The sequence below is a fragment of the Scomber scombrus genome, chromosome 16, assembly GCF_963691925.1.
Source record: "Scomber scombrus chromosome 16, fScoSco1.1, whole genome shotgun sequence".
Taxonomy (NCBI): domain Eukaryota; kingdom Metazoa; phylum Chordata; class Actinopteri; order Scombriformes; family Scombridae; genus Scomber; species Scomber scombrus.
Genome location: NC_084985.1, coordinates 18536770 through 18562398, shown reverse-complemented (window position 1 = coordinate 18562398; position 25629 = coordinate 18536770). Strand labels below are relative to the sequence as shown.

At 42.8% G+C, this 25629-nt stretch overlaps 1 protein-coding gene across 1 annotated transcript; it reads right to left on the bottom strand.

The window, feature by feature from the left end:
- Positions 1–338: 338 nt before the first annotated feature.
- Positions 339–24651, bottom strand: rftn1a (raftlin, lipid raft linker 1a). Its single transcript, XM_062436461.1, has 10 exons — positions 24608–24651; positions 17248–17399; positions 9000–9183; positions 6882–6990; positions 3647–4424; positions 3344–3547; positions 1986–2095; positions 1619–1722; positions 1083–1158; positions 339–764 (listed from the first exon to the last, which is right to left on the bottom strand). The coding sequence occupies exons 2-10, from the start codon at positions 17393–17395 to the stop codon at positions 339–341; spliced, it is 2139 nt and encodes a 712-aa protein (XP_062292445.1). The 5' UTR covers positions 17396–17399; positions 24608–24651.
- Positions 24652–25629: the final 978 nt, after the last annotated feature.

Here is a 25629-nt window from a genome sequence, read left to right as displayed (position 1 = left end):
AATACTTAAGGCTTGGAATATAGACTTGCTCTAGGTTGCACTGTGTAGCTTTGTACGCTCTCATTTCATATAAAGAGGACACATCAAATACAGTAGCAATACTGACCCAGAGCAGAGAACTGCACATCACTTGTTCCCTACAACCTCACAGACTCTGTTAGCGCCCTAAACAGAGCAGATTGAAGCGTTAGCCACAGTACGCGATACGGATACAATGTCTGTGTTGTCCACAGAGGAACTAAACATCCAGATCAACAAAACATCCCTTTAAAAAAGGATTTTTTCTTGATAAACTAACCAGGTTTCAGCTCCCCATTGCCTGCTATGTGCCCAATGTGTCAACAGACGCCAGAAAACAGCTGCTGTTTGATCCGCTCTTCTGTCTTCACTTCCTCCTTGACCCCTCCGTCATCTCTCCGACACACATCTGTCCATCTTACTGACTTTTCCTGCTTGGGCGTTAGGATCTTGTCGATGTCGGTTTCCTCTTCCTGGTCTTCAACAGAAGCTCTGCTGCCCGGTAGGAGCAAGAGGCCCTTTTGATATTGTGCATCCCCTCCGCTCTCCTTACCACCTTCCTGAGGGCTCGCTCCTTCGCTCCTTCCGCTGTCCCAGCTCTTCCTCCCAATTGCCTCTTCCTCTTTTGTGTTTCTTCTCAACATGTCCATCTCTGTCTCCATCAAGGGGGATCTGTTCTCTATCTCTTCAGGCGATTCTCCAGTAGAGTTTTTCTTTGCCTTGCTGCGACCCCTGAGGTTCAGCATCTGAAATCAAATAGATGTGTTTGAGACAGTTTTACGCTTTGTGCCGTGTCTTTTTCTCTCACTTTCTCTCTCCAGACACCTGACAAACCACAACAAAGCTACGCTCATTGATGCCTCTTACAGTACAGTTTGAGGCAGACTCTTTTCTCTATTATTAGACTTTTCCTTAGTGAGTTTAGGTTTGCTGTACATCCCATATTTAGTAACATGACTTTTTAATGGCACCTTCTGTGACATAAAGTCACGTATCCTAAAGGCACAACAGAGACAAGTGACAGGTTTGTTGCGAAGGTGGGAAAAAAAGGGGGGGGGCCGAACCTTGAAGTCTTTTCTCTTGCGCTGCAAAACGGGCCTCTGAAGGAAAAGGATTTGCTTGGTCGACAAACTCCCGTCACTGCAGAAAGAAAAAGAGCAGCCCTTTAACTACTGTTACCTGTATGTTGGAACCTGAGGAGCTGGCATATCTCTACACGTATTTCAATCCAGTTTCTGTTCACTGCGGTTTGTCAAGTGACAGGTTACAAGACGGCAGCAAGTCAGCAACTGTGTTTTTGTTCGCAGCTCCGACAGATTTCAAAGGCAGTTTCATGTTGAGATGAGCATATGATCATGATTTGTCAGATCTTGAACCATCTGTCCTGCGTATCTAAGACACACTGTCAGTCTTAATCCCAAAAAGAATGAGGATGGGCAACATCTAGGATAACAGAATAATGACAACAAAGCAGCCTTCATTAGGAAAGCAGTAATTAGTCCTTTATGATAGGCGATGCTATTCAGAGCACTTGTTTGACTGGTTTAGTAGAGATGTGAGTTAATGTTTGAAATGGTGGTATTTGGGGTGTATTTTGTACCTGTTGGTCTTGACAATTGGTGTGGGTAACACACACATCAGCCTCCATCCATATGGAGCAAGAGACTGGAGCAGTGGGATGTAGTCTGTCTTCACCACCACACCCTGAGCAGAAGGAAGAAAAAGCGCATTACTCACATACTGAACACATATGTGATCATACACACATGTAAGCACGTCGATATATATGTACACACAGGAAAGAATGTTAAAACACATTACGGGTCGTTTGCAGGTAGGCAAACACGCTATCCCCTCCCTTATGTAATATCTGACAGAAAACAGTTCAAGATTTCAGTCACAAAGGTTTCCTCAGAGCACACATCTTCTCCCGAGTGAAATACAGTATTAAAAAGTCAAAGACCCACATCGACAACGGTCCACTGCTCAACCACAATAGCATCGTAGGAGGCGTTTGTGGTCTCCTCTGCCGAGCTCTGCAGGATGAACACGCTATCCACAGATGAAACCCCGTTATCTGGAGAAACAGGACAAATTGGAGACAGAGTCAGATAAACAAGAGCAGCATGTATGTGATTCAGACAGGAGTTTAAAGCTCATCTCCACTTGCCAATCTTTCACTGTTGATCCCCCCTTTCCCTTTGGCTTAAGCCTACTTATTCCACGGGTGACTGAACAGTGACTTATGGTGTAAGCCGTCAACTTCCGGCACACAACTCCATGCATATCATCCATTTCCCAGCAGTGAACCAATGGTCAGCTTGAGCAGTTTTTTCCTCTCGTCAAGCACCAGTGAAATTTCTCCAGTCAGTAGACTGACAAATGTGCTGAAAAAGTTTGACCAAATGTAAATATGAGAAAAAAAAACATTTCCAGGATCGAATGAGGACCGTTTTTTAAGAAGTTCACAGACTATGAGACAATATAATGTAGATTTTGTGGGTAATGAATTTGTGCTGTGGTCTTGATGGAGTTTTAATTGAGGCTGTTGGCTTAGACACTGCTGAAGGGCTTTGTCAGTTCAGACCATAATCAATGTGTTTTCAAAAGGCTGCTGCAATCAGTGGATTTGCAAGAGAAGAAATACATTGTGCTTTCACATGCAGTTCAACTTAAGTGAACTATGTACTCCTGAAAATGAATGAAAATTACCTGAAATTAGCCCTGAGTTAATCGAGAGAAAGAACAATGAATTAATCATATAACTCATATAACTTGCGTACATTGATTAATTAATCAATGGCGCTTAAACATTAACGTTCATGCCTGTGCCACACACATACATTTCAGCTTGTACAATGTGAAGATATTCTGCTTTTTCTCTGTTTTATGTAATTGTGAATTGAATGTGTTTCAGTTTTGGACTGTTGGTCAGACAAAACAAGCAATTTAAAAATGTCACCTTGGATACTGGAAAATTGGTATTTTTCAGTATTTGTTGGCATTTAAAAGACTAAAGAATAGTTGATTGATTGAAAAAAATAGTGGATTGATCATACAAAACAAAACTAATTGGAGGAATTGTATTCGCTGTTTCATACAACCTGCAATTAACATAGTCACCAGCAATTCTGTGAGGGCACAAAATTAATTTCGCATATGTGATGTGTTTGAGCTCTAACCTCAAATCACACCTTTTGCTGATTTTTAAAGCAATCACAACTCTCTAACAGCTTTACCTTTTTAGTATGTTAGACCGAAGAGTTGAAAATCACTTTGAAAACATCAATCAGCTGCAGTTCCTTGCTAAAACTATGAAACATACCATTATCATCTCCAAGCTGGAAAAAGCCATCGATGAGTTGAGCGCCGCTGGTGAAATGCTGAGTCATGTGGTCAAGCCAATGTGCATCAACGTCTGTGAGGAGCCCTGCCTCCTTTTGTACTCGCAGTGGCACCCTGAGTGAGTAAAACCTCACAGAGGTGTTCAGCTCTCCTGTGTTGTTGTACAGGGCAAAGAGCTGCATCCCTGCAGGCACATAGATAGAGAAACTGACAGTTAAAACACCAGGGACAGCCTTTTATCATGATGATTTGTCTGGAAATGAACAGGAAACGTGCTACTTACTAGCTTGTGTTGGTGGTGAAGTTGCATTCTTATCTTTCTCTGAATTCTTGAGCCGCATATGATTGTTGTTGTTGTGTGTCGTCACTCTGCCTTGCCCGTCTGCACAAGTAGAGTTGAGCATTTTTTCACGGTTATGATCCAGTTCTGGAGAGCTGAGCCATCCGTCTGAGCCTGAATCTCGTCTTTCTCCCCGATTTGGAAGTTTAAAATGCTTCTCTGTGGATTCCTTGAGTTCTGGCGGATCACGCTGATGCCGCCTGATTGTCCCCACAGTGTCTGGAGTACTGGGACGCAGCCGGTTCCCCAGGGTCTCTACTGGGTTTTGATTTGAACACCACTGAACTGCATCCTCACTGAATTTTCTGTGATCTTGAGGTTGGTTTGTTGATTCAAGTGACTCTCTGAGGCTGATGTGTGAGATTTGAATTTGTTCATTAGATTCTTCTGGGTTGATCTCTGATAACTGGATGGGTTTCAGAGGGATGAAGTCTGGTTCTCTGGGCAGCGATGGCCTGCGTTCCTGTGTATGTTCTACACTTTCATGATCTAACTCTTGAGGTTCAAAGAAATGATGGTCAGCTTCTGCATCACTATGCTGTGGTTCTGCGGGATCTGTAGGGCTGGTGTTGGCGCTGAAGGGGTGTCGATGTATGGGGGAAGGGCTAGAATGAAGGGAGGACAAATCCTCGGGGTCCCAGCTCCCCAAGAAGCAGGGTGCTCCTCCTGGCTGCTGGAGAAAGCCCACAAACATCACCCCTTGCTCTGCTACATCCTGGATCTGTACAGGTAACATACAAACACACACAATCTTATCATCTACACACACCCAAAACTCTATTAAAAACACATTTGAGTGACACATATATATAAAAGACTGCGCCACAAATACATTTTCAATCTCTTCTATGAGAGTCAGACAAACAAAGCCTCATTTACACAAACAAAGGCTGACGTACACAGAGTAGAAATGCTGCAAAATAACAACCTACCTAATCATCTGCAAAGATCAAATATTCAAATGACAAAAGGACCTCATTATCTCCACGCATCCGAGTGTGTACGTGTGTGTTCGTGTGTGTGTGTGTGTGTCGCTCCCTCTCACGGAGCTCTAGTAGTTAATTGTCAGTTGACATTTGGGCTGACAGTTTTAGACAGGCTCGACAGGAGAGAAATCAGATTGTAAACTACCACAGAACAATAATGAGACACATCTTCCCCTATTATCCACTACTTTTGACACTTCACTCATCCATACACATGCATGAATCACGTATATGAATCAGTCTCTCTATTACCACCCAAAACACTCGCAATTAGACACACACACCCTCAGATAAAACTGTGTGACTATGTCCAGAGACAGATTGAGAGTGGGTGAGCTGGTGATAGTATAGAATGGTGCCCGCCTACACACACACACACACACACACACACACACACACACACACACACACACACACACACACACACACACACACACACACACACACACACACACACACACACACACACACACACACACACACACACACACACACACACACACACACACACACACACACACACACACACACACACGTCAGTCAGTCAGTCTGCCCGGTACAGCTCCTGGGTTCTTATCTCGAACTCTCTGGCAGCTTGTGATCTGATTGGTTATTCATGTCACGCTGCCGGAGCCTATCACATTATACTCAGTGATGTGCATTTCCATCCAATCAGGTTTCCCTTTGTGCTCTCTGGGTGTTCAGATGCAAATCTATTCAATAGAGCACATTTTCATTTCCCCATTGTTGGACTGTTGGTGAATTCATGAGCGGAGAGACTAAAAGTGAGTTTTACAGCTGATAAATGCCAGTGACAGTGCTGTGGTTGGCAGGGTATCTTAGGGTTAAGTCTCACTCGTTTACCATTTGTTATATACTATAGCTCCTCCTTTTGTTTCTCAGTTAGTCACAGGAGACTCAACTGGTGGGAATCCAGTAAGTCCATCTATTTTTATGAGCCATTTCAGTCCAACACAACAACTTGACTCGATTCTCACTTAGCTCCCTTCACGATTAATAGTTGAAATCCTTCCAGTCAGGTAAATCTGCAGTATTTAAAATGGAAATTCATTAATCAAATTTGCTGGATTTGAAGCGGAGAAGCTCTGCATGTCAGTACCAGAGGCAGGGTTACCATATGGCACAGACAGGCAATTATAGGCAGTTGCCTGTAGCCTTTTGAGCCCCATAATGTTTCCTTCACTGTCACAGCAGCATGAAACACACACACACACACACACACACACAGTGCAACAAGTAAGGAAATAAAGACGGGGGTAGTGGCTGACTCTACGTCAAATGCTTTTGTTAATTTGACTGAAATTAACAATAGCAGGCAGAAAAGTCCTTGAGATTTGGATTCCTAGAATAGATAAGAAAGAAAAGAGGGGGAAAATTGTCTTTGCAATGTTTTAATTAAATTCTAGCATTTGCCATTAGGGCTGAATATTATCACCCATTCTATTAAACGGAGTATGCCACCTCGATGCACTATGGTGCGCACACATCCTTCTGAAGTAAAGGACGCAGACATATCTCTTGATCTCCACATGGCTTTCGAACATAACACACTCAAAACATACTACATATTTTCCTTGCCCCGCTGCCTTCTTTAAACTGATTTAAAAGCATTCAGTGTCCTTCAGCTAAATACAGATAGCATTCATGTTTTCAGTCGTAGGTGCTTCTTCTTTGAAATGATTATGGCAATGTTAAGCCCTCCACCCCGAGCAGAGGCCTCATCACTAAAGCTAGAGTACATTTTTTCTTTGCACAAGATCCATTTTCTTTAAAAAAAAAAATAAATCAACCCTGGAAATTACAATCTGATGTCCTGATTTTTTTTTTTTTTCAGTGATGTCCATTGGTTTAACATTGCTGCAGCGATGTAGGAGTGTACTCCAGAGTTTGCAGTACACTGTGACATCACTCTTAGATGTGGTTACAGGTGCAAATGAGCGACTGATCACAAAGGGGTAAACAGGCTTGGTACGTTCAACCAGAGAGCACAGCAAAACCTGGTTTTTAAGCCTGGCGTTAAGTTCCTTTCTAAGAACCCTTCTAACACAGATCACATTGATGGCAAAACACAAAAAAGAACAAAGAACATTACTCTCATCGCAAGCTTCAGACATGACTATATTTAAGTGAATAATATGAGACCAAACCAGCTTTTTTTGGCATGTACTCACCCTTTTGACATAGCTCTGAATCACCTCTGGGTCAGCCACTTGATGACCCGCCACGCACACATCTGTCTCCAGACGATGTCTCGACCATCTCAGTTGGCTTTTCTCTGAACTACGGGGGCGAGAAATGACAGAATTGAAACAAATGTTCAGTATAAACCATCAATCATATGTCATTTAGTTAAATTCAAATCTAATCTTATGAACCAGAAAATGTCAAATGTGCTCCTACTGTTATGACATTACCCTGGAATGTTTCCTCCAGGTTAGTTTCCTTTTCATCATCACCAGAGCAGTTCCATCACACAGTAACATTACAGTTTAAACGAGCCCTGCCTCTAAAGGTTCTGGCAGACAGTTGTACTCATTGACCCGTAATGATCACAGCAGAAACGTAATTTCAATTCTGGTGCAGAGTGAATTTTCCATTTAAAGAGAGCACACATTCACCACATTCACAATAGACTTATTAAACAGAAAAAAGGACTGAATTTCCTCTGCTCCTACTGCAAGACGCAATCATAAAAGGAGTATTCAGATATGCCTCTTCAGATTTGGATTGAGGTCAGCGGGAAGGCCTTGGTAATATCTTGTGCTCTGAGGCGCGAGTGACATTCTCAGCTAGATTTGAAACAGTTGATCTGTCAGATTTTTTTCTTTCATTTTTTTTAGGGTTTTTTGATGAAAGGGGACAGTGGTGATGGGGAGATAAAAGGCGGAGTAAAGAGGACGAAGGGGGGTGAGGAGGACAAAAGAAACAGGGGTGACGGCCATCACTGAAGAAAGCAGATGAAAGGATGGAGAGATGGTTTCTCTCTTTCAGCGTGCCGTTCCCCTCTGGCAAGCGCTGATGATGCAATCAGCCATCTCCACGGTGACAGGTGCCAGGAAGCAGCAGGACCACTTGGCAGGAGGGGCATCAAAAGAGCAGCCCGGCACCTGCCTGTGCTGTAGAGTGCGTGTGTTTGCGTGTGTGTTTATACGGTACGCTTCTCCATGAATTCACATTAAAAGAGTGCACGGAACACAGGAAACGGTAGAATAAGCAAAATAACACCTTTAATTGCGACTCGCATGTGACAATAAACGGAGCGTTATATATGTAACCATGGTTCTCTGAGTGAAAGACAGGGTTCTAGTAAAGTAACATCAGAAATGTTAGACAGACTGGATCTACTGATGTAAGACAACAACATATTTTTTGAAGCATAAGAAAATAACTAGTTTGGAAAATGGTTCAAGTGCTACAACATATCCTAGGATGCAAGATACCAATGAGTTATATGGAACTTTGTGTAATTTCTCTGAAGATAATTAGTTAAATACTGCTAATAGAAAGTAAACTATTACATGGAACAAACATATCTTAAGGCTACAAACAGCAACATCTGGAGAAAATAGGAATAATGGGCACTGTTCAAGCCTCAAATATGAATGGAGCTCAAACTGAGTCCACAAACAGGACTGAAAGAATGATGCAATTGTTGCTGTTATCATTTAATGTTGCGAATCTCTTGCCAAGGAAGATTTAAGGGAACAATTGTGCACATGTGCTACTTTATGATCCTGAGACAGGGCATATGCTGAAACATTACATGTTAGGAGGTCTCTGCATGAGTGCATAAATTCAGTTTGGAGCTTTGTGCAGTAACCTTCACGCTGAGATGTGGACTATAAACTTAGATTACATGCTGTACCAGAGGTGAGAGTGGGAAAGTATGTGAAAATAATGCTCCACTCAAATATGGTGGTGAATATTGCAGTGTTTCATGTCACCAAAGTATAACTGGGTTACAGAAGAGATAATTGATACTTGAGTACTGACACAGTACAGTATATTATCATGTACAGTCAAAAGTGAAAGAATTGGGACAGTGAGCTAAAGTTAGACATGTTTGATGGCTGACTCATCTGCAATTAATACCCCTTCAACAGATGAAGGTGAGGTACAGAAACCATCTTGTGATAATGGGTTTCAATTGGCTTCCGTGTCAAAGCAGTAAAGTCACGAAAGCCTCTACTTGCCAACTCTTCTCCAAACTCTGACTGCTGTTTCATTATGTCATTTATCTTCAGCAACGGTGATGCTGAAGACAAAGGGGCACGTTCAGTTTTGCGTACCTTGACGTCTCTCGGACCAGCACGGCCCTGTGGAGCTGCCGCTGGATGTGCGCGTGGCGAGGGCCGCAGGGATGGACGAACGGATGGACGGCAACCAGGACGAAACCCTGCGCGTAGAGTTCCCTCACCTGAACCGGTAGCTCTCTGACTGAGGAGAGACAAAGCACCGATGACACTGGCACCTCTGGAAGGAGAACAGGTGGGAGGGGGGAGAAAAAAACAAGGTTAAACGAGCAGAGGTAAAGACAAGGAATGACAGGTTTCAAAAGAGACAGGGCAAAGTAGTGGAGAGACATTTGGGAGTGAATAACAAGCCGGAACAAAGAGGAAGAGGGGGAAAAAAGAGGGAAAAGGGACAAAGGGTGTGAAGGAACAAAGACAGAGAGCATGTTTCATTATGATAATTCCCACTGAGCAACAACACATGGCATCTTCTCGCTAAATCTGAAACTAATTACACCAGAACTATTAGCCTCTGTCCTCACTGTCACCGGCACAGTCTGGCTTTTCAAAAACACACACACATGCAGAGACACAAAAGTGTGCAGAGGCATACACTTTTTGAACACACACGCTCACCCATATCACAAATGTAGACTCTGTGCACATTTTCACCTAAACTAACAGACGCAGTTGAATAAAATGCACGCACACATACATCAAAAGCTTAGAAAGACAATGCTATCACATTGCCTGTTTGGATGTGTGTGTTATTAGCAGCAATCACTAACGCAGAGCTGGGTCCCTTATTACCAAACACAATGGAAAGAAAACCCCTTCACTTCAGTGGAAATGGTTAGCGGAGCTTATCGTATGGAAGCAAACTGTCATGGCAAATCCACGGGGGGGGGGCAGTGTTTGTGAGAACCACCCTCTCGGGGTCGGTGTATTGTAGTTAGGTTCTCTCTCTGCTCAGAGGCTTTTAAGGGAGTTGTGTGTGTGTTGAGTGAAGCCAGGTGTGTGAGAGACAAACATGGAGAAAAAAAAAGAGGAGTGAAGTAAGGAAAAAGGGAGGCAGTTAACAGAGCTGGGTTTGGGCATGGATGGAGAGAGAGAGAGGGAGAAAGAGAGAGAGAGTAAGAGAGGGAGGGAGGGAGGGAGAGAGAGAGAGCGAGAGAGAGAGAGATATGAGTCTGTTTGTGCCTGAATGCTTGTCATCCTTTCCCATTCAATCTCATTTGCATGGGTCTGGAGAAGAGAAAATAACCTGAATAAATTAACTAGACACACACACACATAAGCGGGAGGGGGGGAAAAAAGATGTGCAAGCCATCTCATTTTCAATTTGTTCTCCATCATCTGGCGTGTTCACACAAACCCTAACACACACACACATTCATGAGAAACTGGCCAGTATTAATGGCTCCACACACACACACACACACACACACACACACACACACACACACACACACACACACACACACACACACACACACACACACACACACACACACACACACACACACACACACACACACACACACACACACACACACACACACACACACACACACACACCTCAGTTAAACAATAGGAGGAAAAACTCCTTGAGAAAAACCCGACCATCACATCGCCTTGGCATAACTGCTTGGAACCACGAGAGCCTTTCATCAACCAAACACTTAAACGGGTGTCTGCGGGGACTTATCAAAAGCAGTACAGTGATAATAATAATAACAGCTGGAGACTTTAGGAGGGTGGTGGTGGTGGTGGTGGGGGATAACAACGATCCTGTCACCGTAAACAGTCATTAGCAGTCATTAGCTCTGCACGACTGGCACTCATCCACCGACGAGATGCAGTCAAGGCATCGCAGCAGCTAATTCAGGCAAGGCAAGGCATACAGAAGTTATTAGGGTGTTATGCAGCGCTTTAGGCTGGGAAGCGACTTCATTTATACTGTCTGCCACTGTGGGATTTAAAGAGAGGCCGCAATTCCGCTCCAGAATGGGAACATGGGAACGGCTCAGGGCAGAATAGATGGGTTTATAGTGCCAGCTAGTGAGGGTAGAGAGGTGCTGTGTTAAAGAGTGTGATTTTGCAAAAGACTGGGACCATGTATGGTGTTTCTGTATGATATTGTTTGTGAAAGTACAAGTGTGTTTGTGTGACTTTGTGGGTCAAAGAAGAGAAAAAAGAGGAGTAGTAGAAGTGTCTGTGTCAGTGACTGTGTATATAATAGATTTGGAACATTTGCATACATGTGTGTACAAGTGTTAGAGAGAGAAAATAGACATGAGAAGTAGCTGAGGAGCTGTTCAGTTGTTGATCGCTGGTCCCTGCTCTCTTTGACAACATGACTTGGATCTCAGTGCTCTAACAACAGTGGAGGTGGTTGTCGATTTCAGAAAGAATGAGTCCCCACCCGCCCCCATCATCCTGTGGAGTCCTTCCGATTCCTGAGAACCACGACCAGCCAGGACCCCAAGTGGCAGCAGGGCATCGGCGGCCTCATCGACAGGGCTCAGCAGATGCAGAAACCTGCTAAAGTCGATGATGGTGCACTTCTACACCGCCATCACTGCCTCCATCCTCACCTCCTCCACCACCATCTGGTGCGCCGCTGCAACTGCCAAGGACAGGAGCCGAAAAGGTGATGGGATGCAATCTGTCGTCCCTCCAGGACCTGCGTGCCTCCAAGACACTGAGGTGAGCAGGAAAAACTATGGCTGACCCCTCCCACACCACGAGAACAGTTTCCTCCCATCTGCAGCTGGCCTCATCAACAAGGCCCAGGAACCCCACTGACATGACCTCTATCCCCCCCATGGACATTACACATTATATTAATGTAACACCCCACATCTCACATTTTCACATCTGTGATCTCTGATCCTACATGGCATGTTACATTAATGCAACTTGTATATGCTGTTTACTCTGTGTCAATATCGTGTTCATTTATCTCATTCTCTTCTATTAAAACAAACCAAACCTAAGCTGTAATAAAACTGATACTAATGACAGCTGCTGTGTGTTGTGAGTGACGCCTCACTTTTTGACCCCGGATTGCACAAGCTGTATTTAGAGTCATCCACTTCCTGTAGCTGCATGAAAGGCCTTATTAATTCCTTGTACAAATCCCAGAATTTCTGTGGGTGACTCTAAAGCACATTTTGTGGCGTATGTGTCCCACAATAGCTCGGAAAGTGTGTACAGGCCATCTTTGTGCCTGTGTTGTCTGAGTGTGCGCGCCTGAGAAAGAGAGAGTTTGCACTAAGCCTGCTAGGTGATGCATGAGGATTACTACTCACAGCCACCCTCAAGGCTTATCCCTCTGCTTGCTGGAGGTTCACGTTTATTTAAATAGCCTTCTAATGACTTGCAGAGGTTTTAGGCAAGGATACGTGCCAAAACAGTCACTATAAAATAATCAGCTTCCTGGAGCCAGGAGCTCCCCACTGTTTGGGGAATGCAGCCGCAGGCTATGACAGTTGTTGGTCAGCATCTAAGCTTTGTCAAATGGGGGTCTGATGTTCTCCGAGCGCTGCCTTTACAGGAAATGTCTGAGAGAGTGCCGGGTTCACAAAAATGGCTGACAAGTACAAGCAGGAAAAAAAAGGTTTGCTGTGGTGGGAACACAGCGTGGCACTTAAGGCGCATACACTACCGTGTACTTGTGATGCTGTGAATTCCAGACTGGCTCACTTTTGACACATAGCAGCTCTCTCCCATCTTCGCTGCTGTTTGCTCCGGGCTTTTTGCCAATCAGATTCAAACGATATGAATAAAAAAATGATTCAGAAAAATGCATTTTGAACAATCTTTCATAAAAAATGTTCCTGTATTTAACCTGAGTGCAGATCTTGCAAACTGATGGATTTGTTTTGCTTCGCCTGCTCTATGAGCCAAATACATCATACACAGATTGTGATAGCACAGATATATCATGTTAGGCAGAAGAAATATATCACTCCACAGAGGAGACTATATCCATCATTCCATTCAGGTGTATATCACATATAGGCCTACACACAAAAGCATACATACAGTAAACACATATAAGCACTGCAGAAATCTAAAGATCTTGACATAATAAACAACTTGCCTACAGGTATACAGTAGCACTGGAAACACACACACCAACACACACACACACACACAAGCACACTGCTGAGCATTAGCCACGTTGTAAGTTTTAATGAGCCGAGTGGGTCTCTGTCTCTGCAGGGTGGCAGAAAGTCATCAGCAGAGTTCAGCTTCTCACTGTCTGCTCCAGAGACCGGCGTTAGTCACACAGCATCACACCTAACTTACTTCATCACACATCCTCAGATTCCTGACTCCCGCTCGCTCATTCTCACACCTCTAACTCTCCTTTCTCTCGACTTCTCCTCCCCTCGCTCTCCAGACGCTTTTCCTGCTCCAGACCTCACTAACGTTCGCTTTAACTCTCGTTTCGTGCTCTGCTCATTCCCTCACCCTCTGTTCTCGTTACACATCCTTGACTTTATTCTCCCTCCTTTCTACTTTGTTTTTTTTTCACCACTTTTTTCTCTCCCCCTCCCATCTCTGTTCATGTTCTTTGCTCTTTCCATTTCTTGTGCTCATTATCGGCACAGCTATGGCACAAAAGAAGCTGGGTTAAAATGTCACACCTGGCTGTTTCATTTCATACTCTACATTCATGCTGACATGTCAAGGTAACCAATCCATGTTACAACAGGGATAATGAAGATCGTGGCACTTTTTGTAAGGTGGGTGACATGTTAAAGGGAAACTCTGGGATTTTTCAGCCTGAACCCTATTTTCCCCCTCATTTTATACCTAAAGGACTAATGGGGACAGTTTTTGAAATTGGTCCAGTATTGAGCAGATGAGAGCACAGATAAGCGCTTCAGCCAACAGACTGCAATGTAATCCTTCTGCACGATGTGTTTTAGTGGACGTACATTGACAGGGGCGCAATTGCCCCAAAGGATTATATTGCTGGCTGAAGCGCTCTCATTGGCTCAATACTGGAACAATTTCTAAAACTGTGTCCGCCTTAGTCACTTAGAAACAAATGATGATGGGAAAATAGAGAGGTTCTGAAGTTTACCTTTAAGGTACAGTAGGTTGGTGATTAGAGAGGTTAGTAGAATAACTATAGTTTCAGGCCATAAAATATGATTGAAATACCTTATAAATCAAGTATGTGTGTGCGTCTGTTTGTGTGTGTGTGTGTGTGTGTGTGTGTGTGTGTGTGTGTGTGTGTGTGTGTGTGTGTGTGTGTGTGTGTGTGTGTGTGTGTGTGTGTGTGAAAGAGAGAGAGAGTGTGTTAACTGCAGGCCAAATATCTAAAAGCCAAGCGGCTAAAATATTGAAGATATTTCCGCTCCCTGGACTTACAACCAGGTTGCTGTGACCCGTGAGAGAGAGAGAGTTGGGCTTAGTCACACGGAAACATTTCTCAGCCCAAGCACTGCTGGAGTTAGAGCAGAGCTCATAAAACAAAAGCAGACACAATATTATCAGCCACATTATGTATCGTCAGTTTCATCACTCTCTTGTCAAAGGTCAAGTTAGAAACCACATTGCACTCCTTTTCAGCCAGAACATGCAGCTCATCTCTCAGAGAACACTACTTAGTTTAATAAACAGTCATCAAGCTGCACATATCTCGAAGGGGCACCAGCAGAGATATTTGTTTTTCATTACTGTGTAGGAGTCGTCAAGTCACGCTGACAGGGAAATAATATTATTAATGGAAGCCAAATTGAATTAAAGCATGGATTTGACCGTGCGGTTTCCTCAATGTCATGGACTGACATACAGATTCCTATATTGGCCTCCTACACACACACATAGACACACACACAAACATAAATAAATCCCTTTGCTGGGAATGAGGTCTCTCAATCTCCACAAACAATCAGATAATCCTTCAGGAATCCTTCACTTCTCTTGGTCTCTCTATCACAAATGGAGAGGGAGAGCGAGGGAGAGAGGCAAGCATACACCCACTCACAACTACACACACACACACACACACACACACACACACACACACACACACACACACACACACACACACACACACACACACACACACACACACACACACACACACACACACACACACACACACACACACACACACACACACACACACACACACACACACACACACACACACACACACACAATCAATTCACAGTAGCTGTGTTTATCCTAAAATACAGTATACCAATCTTAAGCAGCTCAGGTGGCATCAGTGAGTTTACCATATAAATGACCTGCCTGTCTGTTGAAAGATAAAACTAACTCTGTTGCCTAAGTGCTATAAAGTGTTTTGTGAGAGTGTGAATGAGAAGCCCTGGCTGCTTGTATGAACACTTGTGTGTTTGTGTGTGGTCTCTCTGTATCTATATGTGTGTGCTGCAGCCAATGTGATTAGACAATTTATCTGCTACCGCCTTTAGCAATGAGAAAGACAAGCAATCCTCATGTCTATTGTCTGCCTTGGTCACTGCAACCATTTCGGGTTGCCAGATCTCTCTAGTTTCCAGCAAACACTACTCCTAACCTATTTGCCAAACATAACAAGGCTGGCTGAAAATGAAGACGACTGGCAACCAGGCAGTTGCCACTTGGCAGTAGCATTGTGCCTGCTGTCTGTTACAGTGTTGCATTGGAAACTCCTCTAAGTGCGAGCTTCTTGCACCTGTTTCAGCTTGTCGGGTGATGCAGTGCATGGCGGGGGCTTGTAGAAAGCATTAAGCCATGAGGAGGAGAGGTGATGTTTTTATATCTGTTTTCTCCTCCTCGTCTCTCTTTTCCCTCGCTCCGTCCCTCTCTTCTATCAATCCGCAGTCCAAACCACCAACACAATGGCAGAATTAGTATTTTTAGAAACCAGATGCCTCTGGAGGATTCTCATCAAACATTCTCAAGACGCTGCAAGCATGCACACACACAGACGCAAACACACACCCACGCATTATCAGACACACAATTTTCATACACACACACACTTCCCAAGACAGCGTGCAACAACAAATATCAGCTTTAGTATATTGTCATTGTGTGACGGAGAGGCAGGGGGAAGTTGGAGGGCATGGCTACAGCATGCACAATATAGCTGAATCTGAGAATTAGAGAACTCTTTGAACTCCCTGCAACAGGAGCCGACACAGACAACTTCAGCTTATAAGCCACATTTCACCCTCGAGATACGTACTGTATGAAAAAAAACAGAGGTGCTGACCTAAACATTTCATTTAACTGGTAAAAGTTGGAATAGCAACTGTGGCTATTTTATGAGTTGGAACACATACAAACATTGTAGACAGAGGTCAGGATGACAGAAGAACACCAAACGTTAGTTCCACATGTACTTCTATTTCTTTGAAATGCTTTGGCTTATGACCAAATGTGAAGACATATCCCTTGAAGTCTGTTTTTCCCCCTCCAGACTGGAACTGGGACAGATCATGTGAATTAGATCTGAATGAAGCCTGCCTGCTGCATCTGTTGGCCAAGATTTTGTTGTGTTTGAATTCACCTCCTTCATTCCCTGTTCTCTACAGTATATCATAAACACTCAATGAGGTGAAGGAGCGACTTTAGACACAATCATCAACTATGTCATCTCCAGTGCTAAGGAGAGGCATATATATAGTATATATGCTATAGATATTACCAATAATTTGTTGATTTCACTTAACATCGATCAACCCCGCAGAGGAGGAGAATACAATAATTTGAATTTAAAATTGAATTGCATATTTTGGTCAAATTTGACCATATGTTGGTGTTTTACCCCAATGAATCTCTTGCTAAAGCTAAAGAACAGCTAAAGAAGCTAAAGGATAGCTAAGAATAATAGTAATGTTCTCAAAATAAAAAGGATCAACCTGTATTTATTGATTTATTTATTTTTGGCCAGTTGGGGGCAGTGCAACAGACAATTCAGTTCAGTTCCCCTGACTCTGTTGCATCTTCTAATTGCCAGATAGTCTATATGAAAGAAAAAGGGAACTAATAGTTGAATCTTCATATTATAGCCAAATCTGATACAACTGACAACATTCTGAGTTGGGTACTGCCCAAGACTATTTTTCATAGACAGTACAATTTTGACACTTTGGTGGTATAACAACCAACACTGGAGATGCATGTGTGAGAGAAGTCAAGTCACCCACTCGGTGGGTTTCACAAGCCCAGCCCAAACTCCACCAGGTGGATATGTACAATAATAAGTGCTCACAAATACCTGTTTTTACAGACATGGTTGACAATACATTGGCAATCTTATCCATACCTTCTTTCCCCAACAGAAAATCCAGAAAGTGGTAAGTGTACGCCACGCCCACTTTAGTCTCCACCTGAGGCCGTCGGAGGGTGGAGTAGATATTGCCTGGGCTTTGCCTCTCTTCTGCCTTCCTCAATTTGGGGAGCCTACACCCCATATCTCTGTGATAGAGAGGAGAAGCATTAAAAATATGGTAGCTCAAAAGTGAAAAAACACCAGACGAGGCTGCTAACAAAGACTCGAGTGGGAGACATGGAACTGAAAGAGTTTCTAAATATACAGAACACATTAGCACTTCCAATAGAACGTGTGAGAGAGTCACACACAAGCCTGAATGCTACTGCTCAGGTGCAAGCTCGAGCTGTGGGAAATAATATGTGTATCTTGCACACACACACTGCAATAATATTGAAATATGAAAGTGTCAGCCATTACTTGCTTGGTGGACTGTGGTACGGGCATCTCCTAATCAAATGCGGTTGATTGGGAGCGACATGTTTGATCAGAACGAATTAAAGTAGAAATGAGACTGATTTCCTGCCCTGTCTGGCAGAGCGGCATGAGACTAGATAGACAGAGAGAGGAGGGCTGAGATGTTAAGCATATTGTACTGCTAACCAATTTATATGTTGATCCAAGGATAGCCTTGAAGCACGAATAAATGTGTTATTTTAAGAGTTTCTCAGATTGTGCGAGAACCATTGTATCCCCTCAAAAACAGGCGACTGGAAACACAATTTGGAGGGAGCTTGGCATTCCCTTTTAAATTCCTCCTCTCCTGAATTTCAACAGGCAATTTAGACACCAAAATTTGACTTTCATTAAAAGAAAAAAATGAGAGCAAGGTGGCTTTTTCAGACAAACGATGTTAAATGGAAAATAGAGGAATGACAAATGGGTGAAAGGTGTAAAAAGAGAAGACATACAGGGGTAAAGGACAAGAAAAAAAAGGGTGTGGCTAAATATTGTCAAGCTAATCTGATGTGACAGCATCGCTACCCTCAAACCATCACCATAGATACGCTTAATATTCCCGTCTGCCACGGCTTGTAGGAGCCACATGGTGAGGTGCGTGTCTGCAGGTCTACGTGTTTGTGTGTATGTGTGTGCATATCTTTCCCAAAGGCAGGTCTATATCTGTATCTCTGTATCTGGGAGCGTGGAGAATGACACAGTTACTCCCATTGGGGCAAGTGCACGGACATTAACTCGGCTAACGATCCTAACAGACTACATTAAGCTTGGTGTGTGTTAGTATATGTGTGTATGTGTCTGGTGACTCTCAGCTTTGATTGCATGGTACGTGTGTTCTCGAAAGGTTAGAAAGTTGCAAAAGGAAGCATCTTACATTTTAATACCTCATCTGTCTTGAGACGGTACGCTCCTTCATTCTAAATCACCCTAAGAACAAGCAATTAAGACTCATTATTCTTTCAATACAACATGCTCTTTCGTAATGAGGACAAATGAGAAGAGATGGCATGATGACGCTTTAGGAGAGGGGCAACTCCCTTCTTTCTATTGGTACAATAGCCTTGATTAGTCTTACCGTCAGCCCTTCATTTTTGCCAATCTACATTTTTCTGTCTGCCTGATTGCCAGAATTCACAACTTTCTTCTCAACCTACTTTCTCCACATTCTTCCACTTTCACAACTTCTTGCTCCTTAAAGCCCTCCTAATAACTCTCTCCATGTTCTTCCTTCATTCATCACTGTGGCGCCATCCTTTCCTGCCCTCTTCGATCCTGTCTGTCACTACATTACGTTACATTACGCACACCCTTTTCTGTCCTCTGACCATCCATCCCTCCGACCATTCGGTCCACATTTCTGGTGGCTCAGTAAGTTTCCGCGGCAGAAGCGCTCCCCTGCTGAGCCTGTTAAGTCCCATAAACTATTACAATGTCTCCAGCCAGCTAGACAGCCAGCCAACCAAGTGGGTCCAGGTTATTACTAAGTTAGAGCATGCAAATCCACTCCCAAACATTTCCCTCCGGGGCTACGCTTTAATGCGTTCTGTCTGCTACAGGGACAGAAAGCAGGTTAATGTGGGGATGTTGAGCAGGCTGCTTCTCATGGTTTTGAGGGTAGGTGGAATGATGACACACAGGAGGGAAGAAGAAAAATGTGGTCACATGGATAATGATGATGATTCTCTGACATTGGGTATATAAAGAGAGGTATACAGGTAAAGACAAAAATGTTAGTTGAGACACTTCAGCAAATAATCTTTATTTAAAAAAAACAATATTCTTCATTTCTTGTCCTTATTCTACTTTATGCATAATGCAGCGCTAAAAAGTCATAACAATTTGGAATAATTTGCTTACTATTTGGCTAGTGGCAGTTGGTTTTATTGCACTCAAAATGTGATTTGGTTCTGGTCATGACTAGCCCAAAGCTCTATTGTTTGATCTATCATCTTTTTCACTGTGTGCTGACAGTTCTGTTTCAAAACAAAGGCGTCGCTGTAACAGATGAACTCTGTGAGGTTTCGAAACAGATCTCTGTAATTGGACACAACAGTGTATGAAAAACCAAGGTTGTAGTAGCAGAGAAACTCTTCTAAGTTCAAGACTCAAGGCCTTTTTCCTACATATAAGGCCTTTTTCTCTACATGTTGACTTCAAACAGAATCTCTTACTTGCTCTCATACAAACACACAGGCAGAAAAAGGCCTTGACAGCAAAAAACATCCATTAAACTGGGAGAGACAGGAAAGCGAGACAGATAAAAGGAGTGAAGAAGAGAGAAAGGAGTGAGGAGGAAGACAGACAGGGAGTAGCAGAGGGGTTCTCATTAGACAATCTCTTGTAACGGAGAGTTTTGAAATGACAGCGGATTTACGCGAGAGCATAATCCGTCTGCGCTGTGCCACTGCTCTGCTACCTCCCGAGCCACTCGTGGGGGGGGGGGGGGGGGGGGGGGGGGAGATTCCTGCTTTCCAAGAAGCACTATTCATTCACTGCAGAGGGAGAGCTAGAGGCAGGCTGCGGCTCGGGAAAATTCACAGTTAATATAGATAGAACCACCAGGGAGACTCTCCAACAGTGCCAGTGTTAAAATTCACATGTTCTCTCTTCTCATCTCTTCCTACCAAGCCTGTCATCATGTGTACCAAAAATAAACACACTGTAAAGAGTATGGCTAAACTTACGAATGTTTTCAGTTAAACAGACTTACAAAAATGTGTAATTAGCTACTTCAGCGACTGTCATTAACTGTCAAAAATCACCTGCATTAGGAAAATATGGCACGGTTTTCAAATGTATATACAGATAAATATGTGAAAAGTGTTGATTGCGTATGTGTTCACCCACTTTGCTGTGAAACCCCTAACTATGATCAGGTGTAATCAAGTGCTTTCAGAAGTCACATAATTAGTTAAACAGTGTCCACCTGTGTGCAATTCAATGTCAATATATATATAAATACATCTGTTCTGTGAAGGTGTCAGAGTTTGTTAGAGAATAATAAAAAAACAGCATCATGAAGACACAGAGCTCACCCAACAGGTTTGCGATAAAGTTGTGGAGAAGAACAAAGCAAGGTTAGATTAGGGAGGAAAACAATTCTAAAGCTTTGAATATCTCACCATTAAATGCTTCATAATAAAATGGAAAGAATATGGCACAACAGCAAATCTACCAAGACAAGGCCTTGCACCTAAAGTGATGGACTGGGCAATGAGAGCATTAATCAGAGAGGAAATCAAAAGGCCAGTTTTATCTCTCAAGAAGCTGATAAGATCCAGAACTCAGGTGGGAGAATATGTCCAACAGAGACTATTAGACAACTATTAGTCAAGCTCTTCACACATTTGGCCTTTATATATATGGGTCAATGACGTACAAGGATTTTCAACAAATCAATTTTAGAATAAAAAAACAAGCATATCTAATGCAGTAGTTCAAACATTCAGAATGTTGTGTACCTGACAATTCATATTACAATTTGAAAGTGATTTTAGTGGGGGTTTTTCAAGATTAATTGGCACTGGCCTGAAAAAAAAGTCATTTGGTGCGACCATGATTCATCTTGAAATATCTTATCTAAATAAAAGATCATCATTTACAAAAATTTTAAAAAAATTTGAATACTTTGTTTCCAAACACTTTATATTACTGAAAACTTGTAAAAAAAAGATGTGAAGCGTGTTAAGTAAATTGATTTATTTCAAGATGAATCATGGTCGCACCACATGACTCTTTTTAAGGCCAGTGCCAATTAATCTTGAAAAAAAACACTAAAATCACTTCATTTCAAATGTATAATATGGATCTTCAGTTACACAACATTCTGAATGTTTGAACTACTGCATTAGATATGCTGGTTTTTTATTATTCTACAATTGAGTTGTTCTAAATCCTTATACGTCATTGACCCATATATTTACAAGAAAGCCATTGCTGAAGCTGTTTGGAGTTTGCCATAAACCATGTGGGAGACACAGCAAATGTGGAAGAAGGTACTCTGGTTAGATGAGATCAAAATTGCTGCAAAATGCTATGGTTGGCAAAAACCCAACACTGTACATTACCCTGAGCACACTATCCCCACAGTGAAAAACAGTGGTGGCAGCATCATGCTGTGAGGATGCTTTTTAACAGCAGGTACCGCAAAATTGGTCAAGATTGTGGGCAAGATGGATGGAGCCTAATAAAAGGCAATTCTGGAGGAAAACGTGTTTCAGTCTGCAGGAGTAGAGACTAGGGTGGAGATTCATCTGCCAGCATGACAATGACTCTAAGAATACAGCAAAAGCTTGACTGATATGCTTTAAGGCAAAAAATGGTATAGTCTTAGAATGGCCCAGTCAAAGCCCAGACTTCAGTCCAATTGAGAATCTGTGGCGAGACTTGAAAATTGCTGTTTTGCCAAGAAGAACGGGTAAAATTGCAGTCTCTAGATGTGCAAAGCCAGTAGAGACCTACCCCAAAAGACTTGCTGCTGTAATTGCAGCAAAAGATGGTTTTACCAAGTATTGACTCTGTCGTGCATCCAACATTTGTCTGCTTTTTTGTCTTAATTACTGTTTACAACAAAAAGTATTTTGCACTTTCAAAGCATTATGCATTTGGTGTTAATCAAATGGTAAAAAAGCAATAAAATCAATTTGAGTTCCAGGTTTTAACACCTGCAAAATGGGGGGTGAATACTTATGCAAGACACTGCATGTGAATATGTGTACAGTACAAAATAATTATTTAGTATGGAGTTCCTCATTAAACCAACTAATCATAGTCCAGGGCTGTGCTGACTACCTACGGGTAGTCCTGATATATGATTTTAACCTATAAGTCACTCAAATCTTACTCTAGTGTGTTAGCATACTAACATTTGGCAGTTAGCACTAAACAGTACAGGCTCTTTACGGAAGCTTCAAGGGCGCCACAGTTACAATCCATCCTGAAGGAAACATAAAAAATAATTGTATGCTAAATTATAGCTGCGTCCCATTGTGGCAGTCTTCCAACCGTCTATTTCTACCTATATTACCTCATAATATTATTGCTTACACATAGGCCTATGAGTATGTCCGTCTACACAACAACAGTATCTCCCAATAATGTTAAGTTTATGTTCCATGACAACACCAAGTACCAATTTGGGAAGTTGTGTGACGTTCAACAAAAGGTGCATTTGTGGAGGTCAGAGGGAGTAGGCGTACATGCACTCGCCTTTATGATGTTCTCAAACTAACAGCAGTGGTGTTTTTATTATTTAACAATTACCACAATCCTCTCCTAACCAAGTAGTTGTTGGAGTTCTAATTTTATCCATAGCCGCGAGTTAACTGTTATCAGCTAATATAACAGTTTCTGATGGCGTCCAGTCTCCTTAATTACTGCACTTTCCTTTGAAGACATATTTCCTATTCCTTATATTATTACTACTACAAGTATGCAATTTGTGGTGTGTTGACATTTTGTGACTCTGCATTAAGTCGCTTTTTATAGTGGTGTGGTTGTTTGACAGCAAAAACACAGGCATGCCAGTGTAAACAGTTGCATTATTCTTAACACACTGGCTTTTAGTTGTGTGCATTTCACTGAATCTTTAAATAAGAAAAGGTGACAGACTGAGTCCTGGGGAGTGGGCTTCCTTCCCCTGTGTCACCGTGCAAGAATGGGGGATGCTGTTGATGGGGAAACAGAGGGGAGGGGAAGAACAGAATGAGGAGAGAAAGAGAGAAGGAGGGGGTAACGGAGACAGATAAGAGAGAAAAAGAGAAAGACAGACAGAGCGCAGACCGGGAACATGTCAAGTTGCCTGGAGGGAGGTGTGATTCCCCCAAGCAACAATGTATTCACCCCAAACGGTGTTTTAATGAGGCTGCATGGGGAGGATAAAAAAAAATTATGACATTGATTTATTGGTCTGTAGTGCAGCTTCTTGTATAGCCTATTTTTATGTAAAAAAAAGAATAGTTTATAAACAAAGGAAGACTGTTGAGACTGGGGCATCAATCCACAAAAAAGGAAAAATGAAAAAGATGTAGATTATGATTTCTTGCTCCATCATTTAACATGTTTTGACTCTTTCTGGGGGTGTAAGAATAACTGATAACTAACCTACTGTTTGCATGACCAGTGTGATAAACTGGTTGTCACTCACTGCTAATGAGCACTCTCTCAAATGCTTCCAAATAGATTTCCAGCTATATGGTGAGCGGCCATACATGACCATGCAACTAATTGATGCCCCTTGCATTTTGTGGGTGCAACCTAGCTTGAAATTACATGTTTTCAGTCCCCTTCTTTGGTGTGCTCAACCTCATCCCCAACACACACACACACACACACACACACACACACACACACAGTCCTCTACAAGCCCCCCCACAACACGTGGCTAGCTGGTGGTAGTTTAGTGAACGGGAAATGATACATGACAGGTCGCTTACGCACCAAATCTTTCTCGCTCTGACACGCACGCACACGCTCCATCCACCCACTCCCCCCTCTCTCTCTTCCATCTGCGCCCGGCACATTTACGCATATCTTGAGTTCACTTCAACCTGTGACAGCGAGCAGAGGGGCTTATTCATTTCGTTCCGCCGCGATTACAAATGGCAAACATCAACACACAAATCAAATGACGGGCTGTGTGCTGCCATATAAGGCTTCCACGACTCCTGATCTTTATTTCAGGAGCGCTTGTCTCCCAGTTTATGGCGTTCAATAAGTTTGATCAAAGCTGTCTAAAATCTTAATATAACACCAGAGACAATAGTGTTATTTGGTAGCATTCAAATTAGTTTCGGTCACTAATAATGCAGAGAAAAACTCTAAACATGTGATGCAAAACATTTCCAAAGCAGACATGAATATGGTTTCTTGCATAATTCAATGAAGTTAAACTCACCAATCAAGTCGTTGCCAGGCTGCGCGGAGTGTGTGCCGGACTGATAGCTTCCTGTCTCACTGGAGTCTGTCGTTGAGCGTCCCTCCTCTCTCTTTCCTACTGTCTTTAATGTCTGTCCCCGTCACGGCTGCTGAAATGAGACACGCAGCGGCTGCGATCCAATAGGGAGAAAACATGAATGCTCCATTTAGAAACTACAACCGACTGCTGCTGAATCTCACGGGCAGCTCCTGATAAACACTCCGTCCACCTCTCGCTGTCTGTCTGCCAACAGTGTGTGTGGAGGAGGAGAAGCGAAGAGAGGAGGGTTTACACTCATCCTTACTCACTGCTCTCCAGGTTAAATATTCTGTAACACTTTATGAAGCCTAGATATACGAGAAAACATCATGAAGCCTATTGTAGACTCTTCTTTTTTTGGAGATAACAATCACAGTGAAAGTAATATATCCTCAGGGGTGTGACAGCAAAAGCACCCATGAGGTAGGATAAAGCATCATAGAAAATGAGCTCCATTAACAAACTGCTTAATCTCATTAGGGAAGAGATTCATAATACTTGCCATGTTTACAGATGTTTTTGTCCCAGTAGTTAAGTACAGGTTACACCAAGGTTACTGAGGTTGGCTGGAGGTGTTGTGTTTTTGTCTCCTTTGGAAAATTCATATTTCATAAAGCTATCCAGACTTATCCATAATTCAGAAACGTCTGACTAGGGGGTGGGTGGGTGGGGTTGTTGGGTGGTCACAGGCTGGACAGGACACCCTGGGGAGCCCAGTAACACCACCAGACTGTGACAAAAACAAAACGTCTGTGACTGAAAGATGATGGGCTTGTTGCCAGGACAGACAGGCAATTCAACCCTGACTGGAAACCGGTAGCGTCTGACAGGATGAGGAGGCGGCTTGGAGCAGTCTGCATGCAGATCATCACCTGCTATCTCAAAAGTATGAAACAAAGAGTAAGGCTGCAAAATGAATACCCTTAAAATACACAGGTACTGTTTAAAATGACGCAAAGAAA